General features: G+C 45.5%; 1 protein-coding gene across 2 annotated transcripts in view; it reads right to left on the reverse strand.

Annotated features, from left to right (window-relative positions):
* FAIM2 (Fas apoptotic inhibitory molecule 2) overlaps positions 1-4,809 on the reverse strand; it is an 82,086-nt gene extending 77,277 nt beyond the window's left edge. Inside the window, exons 1-2 of one of the 2 annotated variants that reach the window (XM_053296749.1) lie at positions 4,703-4,809; positions 2,155-2,208 (exon numbers count right to left, since the gene is read on the reverse strand). In XM_053296749.1, the coding sequence (XP_053152724.1) occupies positions 2,155-2,208; positions 4,703-4,777 (129 nt within the window). In that variant the 5' untranslated portion in view covers positions 4,778-4,809. Of the gene's footprint in view, positions 1-2,154; positions 2,461-4,702 lie in introns of both variants that reach the window. The other variant, XM_053296750.1, reaches the window with a different exon arrangement.
* Positions 4,810-6,000: the final 1,191 nt, after the last annotated feature.

The raw sequence follows: 6,000 nt of genomic DNA on the forward strand, positions 1-6,000 counted from the left end.
TCTCCCCTCCATTGTTCATTTTCTTGCCCGCTCTGGGCCAAAGGGAGGGGGTGGGGAAGCAAGCAGGAAGTAATGGTGAGGAGGAAGAACAGATCTAGGCACAGGCAGTTCTTGACAATGGGCTGCTTGCTGTCAGATGGGCCTCAGCGAGTGTCCAACTATGCTGCCCCTGATGCCAGCCATTCTGGCCACAATATTACAAATGCTGCCTCTTCTTCTCTGTCTCCCTCCACAGAGTTCACACTAGCCAGGAGGGCACAAAACTCTGAGGAAACGAATCAGTTTCACCTGTCTAAATATGGCTTCCATGGGAAACACACATCCTCTCCAACGTTTCACAAGTTGGAGGAGAGAAAAGCACCTCAAAACGTGGTCCAGTATCACTTGCATCTCAGCCAAAAACAAGTGACTCGAGAATAAGCCCTACTGATCTCAATGGGACTAATATCCTGGAAGTTTTTCACACCCAGCTTTTAGTTCACATCTCCTCCAGAATGGAGAGTGTGCGTTCACATTTTGGCCAAATTTACCCCGAAGTCCCTGTGAGCTGTTGGGGAGCACCACACACAATTAGGGTTTTCCATTGTCCGTTAGGGTGTAGCCCAATTTATATTGGGGGGGAATCCACTTTCTGCGTCAGTTTTTTGCAACAACTTTGAACTTGCAGTAAAGCCTCAAAGAAAACCAGTGGTAAAGCCTGCTCCTGGTGAACATTCTTAGGGTTGCTACCTGGCACTCAGTTTGGATTAGTTCATTAGTCATATTCATTACATTGTTCATCATGCATACAGATTCTGTACACATGTACATATTTCTATGTGAATGACTGTACGTGCTTTCATTTTTTAAGTGAACCCGGGTTCCGACCCCACCAAATGCAGGCTATAGATAGGAAGTGTACTACTGTACATGTTGTTGGATAATGTGTGAATAACTGTGTGCATAGAGATCTGTATATGTGTTAGAGATCTACACTGCATATGTGTAGAACATAACATATGCAGAAGGCTATTATTATTCAACAACCAACAGCTGCATACAGCCAAGCCAATGAGAAGGAAGCCCTGGATGTTTCAAGCCAGCAGGAATTGATTTATGGCCAGCAAAGCTGGCGCAGAACAATTGTTGTCTAGCTTATAGCAACTCAACACATGGCAGCTGAACAACCTGGGCTAATCAGTGAAAGAAAGAAAGAAAGAGATAGATATTCCTGGAGTTATCCTGGAACTGCGTCAGTGTGGTGCCATCTGGATTGAGATGACCTCATTCACAGGAATCAAGAAACTAGAAGGCGAGAGTGGGCGTGAGAGAAGGAAAGAGGGAGGCAATTGGATCCTCACAAAATGACTCTTCTGCTGCAAGGTCCAGCTGAGATTTTGTGCAAGAAATCCTTTACTTCATGCCATTCCTGGTATGCGTCATCTGGTAGGCAGAGGGGTGTAATCTGATTCCATAACATCAGCATCCATCACCTGGCCACGTGTGAGAGAGGATTTTTAGGAAAAAACAATTCCTAGATTACATAACTCCTTTAGTACACAGGCAAGGCCCAAAATTATGGAACAGATAATATAATTTATTGCCAATAGAACGTATACCATCTCATTGGTTATATTAAGAGTGAGCAGCCTACTGTCCTAAAGCCTACAGAGAATTAGACCAAAACACACATTCAAAACCCCTGAGGCATTCATTGGATATTCTGGTTCCATGACAACGTTTGGGGGACTGAGCTGAATGGGATGCAGTTGCATGTTCTAGCATTTAACCCATTAGATGAATACAGGAATGGCTTATGATTATCCAAGATACCAGTAATAGATTTGACAGCTGAAAAGAGCACAGATCCTAGTGGGAATGATATGGGAGAAGTGTGATTGACAGCAATCTGATCATCAGCCCTCTGGTGAGAAATAATAAACCTGTTCTCTATCTCATAGGGAAAGGATCCGATATGAAGAGCAAGCAAGATGATTTGCTTGAAATGTGTGTATATATAGAGAGAGAGAGAGAGAGAGAGAGAGAGAGAGAGAGAGAGAGAGCTTTGACACAATTTCATTTATCCCTACAACACTTAGTTTAATTCTGTGCATTAATTAATCCTATAGACTACCTTGATGGTTAGCAGCACAGCAGGTCTTGGTCCCAACTTACCTTTCCTTGAGTCATGTTTTCCTGTTGCAGATGCTCCTCTGCTTGTGAAGGCGCCTTTACTTCCGAAGAAGGCAGAGGGGTAAGAGAGAGCGAGGAAAAAAAGAGAGAGAGGAGGTGGAGCGTTATTCCCCCGCCGCTGGTCTCTTTAAGCAGGCCACTGGATTTGCGCTTGCTCGCCCTAACGTCGCTTCAGCCTCTCTGCAGCCTGTACTGATGCTCTTTCATTCTAGCAACATCTACAGCTCATCTCCCAGCTGGCGGAGGAGGTGGGACTGTACCATTTCCAAGCCGTTGGACAGGGGGATGCTGAGGAAAGCAGATGCGGAGAAGGAAGATTGGCGGGGAGGGGGGCACGGCAAGCTTGTACGTAGGCTGTATGCAGAGCGTGATGCAGAGTCACACGGCACGAGAACAAACCAGCAAATGCCAGAATGCAGCTGAATGCTGAGGGCCAGAGTTGCAGAGGCAACAAAAGCGGGGGGCGGGAGAGAGAAGGTGATGCAGCTAGAAGGAAGGATGCTCTTGGATGCACCACTTTGCTGGCTTACTGAGAGCAGCCTCGTGAGTTATTGGCACAGCTCTGGGAACAATTAGCTCTCTTCAACACCCCCACACTCACAGTGTTGCTCAGCAGCGGCAGGGGGATACGTTACTTGATGGCGTCTTTTATATTTAGACTCTGTCCGTAGACCATCCACTACACTTTACCCGCCAACCGCTGACCTTTTATAACTCTTTGAGCCTTATAGCAAGAGTCTTCTTTTTTTCAAGCACGTGTATGCTGCATTTTTTTTTAACCCTGTGTATGCTTTATAGAACCATATTCACTGCAACTAGGCTGGATTTCAGCATTTTAATGGAGTGGGCAGTCCAGCCATTAAAAGTATGTTAGTCCAGTCGTCCCTAAGTGGCACAGCAGGGAAATGCTCGACTAACAAGCAGAAGGTTGCTGGTTTTGATATACCCATGCAAACCATCCACGTTGGGAGGGCAGTCTAACCTAAAACTAAGGCCTAGGGAACCACAGTACAGCCATCTTAATATGAAGTCCCATAACTCTCTATGCCTCTTCCACACTGGAAACTAAGGGGTTCACCCAGCCCTCTCTGCCCAGGGAGGTAGCCTTTACCTCTTAAGGAGTAAATCTGCTGCAGCTGTTGAGAGAAACATAGACAAGGGGCCCATATAACTCACTGACACCTCTAGGAAGATAAGGGAATAGGCTATAAAGGGCAGATGTTGGGAAACTGATACAAGTTAAGGGATGGTCAGTTGTTTACAATTTACAATTCTGATGTAAACAAAGGTGGATCTGCACTGATGATAGGCTTTGCATTCTTTCTAAGACTTTTGTCACACCATGGTAGATGACTAAGCTACCCTCTGTGTATAAATACTTGCCTGTAACTTGGGTCTTCGTTCTCTATTTGGGTGAACCCCGAAAGCCTTGCTTGCTAGCAGTAAAATCCCATCAGCTTTTCCCTGTGTGTATTATTTGGCGTTGTGCACCACCCAGACAAGAACTGGCTTTCACAGTTATATCAGTTTGAATCCTATATCTATATTCATTACTATATCTGGCAGCAGCGTTATAAGAAGATACTGAAAGGCATCATCTCATACTGCGCAGGAGGAGGCAATGGTAAACACCTTCTGTATTCTACCAAAGAAAACCACAGGGCTCTGTGGTCAGCAGGAGTCAACACCGACTCAAAGGCACGATCAGATGGGTTCAAAGAACCCAGCCCCCCACCCCCAGCTACTGAGGGCCCTCCAGCTCCTATTTTCTTCATTATCTCCCTCACTCTGAAGGGGAACCAGAGAGAGGGGTGAACACAGGCCCCCTCTCCCCTAGCTACACCCCAGGGTTTACTCCTGGGTCAATGCATAGAAGATCTACACCACTCTTGTTATTGCAAGAGCCTGTAAAGCAGTTTACATGATGAGCAAAAGGGGAGGAGATGCATCCTACTCTCATTCAGGAGCTGTGCACACCTCCCAGAGCAGTGATGCAGCTGCAGATTCAGAAGTGCAGGCACTTTCTCCATGACAGCACCCATGGCCATACCCACCCCAACAACCAGAGACACCGAGAAGAACAGGCACTCTGTTCCTGCACATTTCCCCTCCACTACACCCCTGTCCCAGAGGCATAGCAAAGTTGGGGTGGGTCCAGGGACAAAGGTGAAGATGGGCCCCTACTCCCCACTTCTTCTCTCCTGTTCCCTCCCCCATGTCTTTGCTGCAGAAGAAATGTAAGGACATGATAGACAACAAAACATTCTCAGCAGATCATTTCTCTCACCCCATGCAAATAATAACACACATTCACTATGCACACATTTGGATGTGTGTATTTCCCTGGCTCAGAAATATATATAAGTTTAACATATATATCTCCTGGAGAGAGCTTAGCTTTTCTGATACCCAGATGAGTCCTCCATTCAAAAGCCAACACCATGCCAGTGAGTTGGAGAGATGGAGGAAGGGCAGTGTCACCCAGCCAGTGGGTACTCCTCCCTCAGGGGCCAAGTAATATTTGTCCTACCTTGTTCAATTGTAGCTTTGCCCCTGATGCTCCCATTTTCTGCAGTGATCTCCCAGTCAGCTTGGCAGTGATCATCTGTTAAGCATCAGCTGGGTAGGAGAGGTTTTGCTCCTACCTGATTCAGCAGTTGGATACAGCTGCTGGATAGAACACAAAGCTCTCCTACCCAGCTGACACTTGACAGACAATCAGGTCCAGAATTGACTTGACCTCAGACTAGTAAGCTCCTTAAATCTACTTATAAAGGTGCTCTCTCACCACCATCCCCAGCCACCCTTTTTTCAAGCCTTTTCAAGGATTCCCTTTTGCTTCTAAAGGGGAATCCTCACTGAATCTCCCTTTACAAGTTTGATTGCAGACCAGCTGGCCTTTCTGACAGCTGGTCCAGTTTGTGATCCAAGCCACTCAAACTAGCCCTGTTGTAGGGGTCCGGTTCACTGAGAATCATTCATATGCACCCCTGCTCCATTGTTAGCACAACTTTAAGAAGCTTCTCGGTGGAGAACTGTCTTTAGGCAAAATGTCTGATTAAAAAAACCACAAATCACACTAATCTAAGGCCAGCACTATGTAAAAAGAACGAGCAATTAATTGACCACAGAACCCGACAAACTTCACTTATGAGGCAACACCTTTAAACACTAAGTAATCAGCAACCACCTTAAGTGGTGCAGTGGGGAAATGCTTGACTAACAAGCAGAAGGTTGCCAGTTTGAATCCCCTCTGGTATGTTTCCCAGACCATGGGAAACACCTATATTGGGCAGCAGCAATATAGGAAGATGCTGAAAGGAATCATTTCATATTGCATAGGAGAAGGCAATGGTAAACCTCTCCTGTATTCTAGCAAAGAAAACCACAGGGCTCTGTGAGCGCCAGGAGTGGAAATCGACTTGATGGCACACTTTACCTTTAATCAGCAACTAGAAAGACACTAATTATTTAACTAAGTAACCCACAAGAGTGTGGTACTTTCTGTAAGCAGGTCAGCATTACTCTGTTTATTGAAGTATGCATAGTAATGAATGCTTCTCATTTTTTAAAAATGTAATCTAGAATAAACATTGTGAATCACAATGTCTGCAAAGAAAAATGCATGCACGGCATTCTAGAACCACAGAATGAAAAGAGAATTGTCATTGCTATCCTCAGTGAAATGGGCTTATATCAGATTCCTGGAAAGTAGTGCATTCCATATTATCAAATGACACACAGAGCTTTCTGGAGACAGGGAGGGTGTCAAAAATTGCTGCTTCCCCACTGCATTGATACAGTTAGTCAGGAAATTCTGCTAGGCTG

This window comes from Hemicordylus capensis, chromosome 2, assembly GCF_027244095.1.
Source record: "Hemicordylus capensis ecotype Gifberg chromosome 2, rHemCap1.1.pri, whole genome shotgun sequence".
Classification (NCBI taxonomy): domain Eukaryota; kingdom Metazoa; phylum Chordata; class Lepidosauria; order Squamata; family Cordylidae; genus Hemicordylus; species Hemicordylus capensis.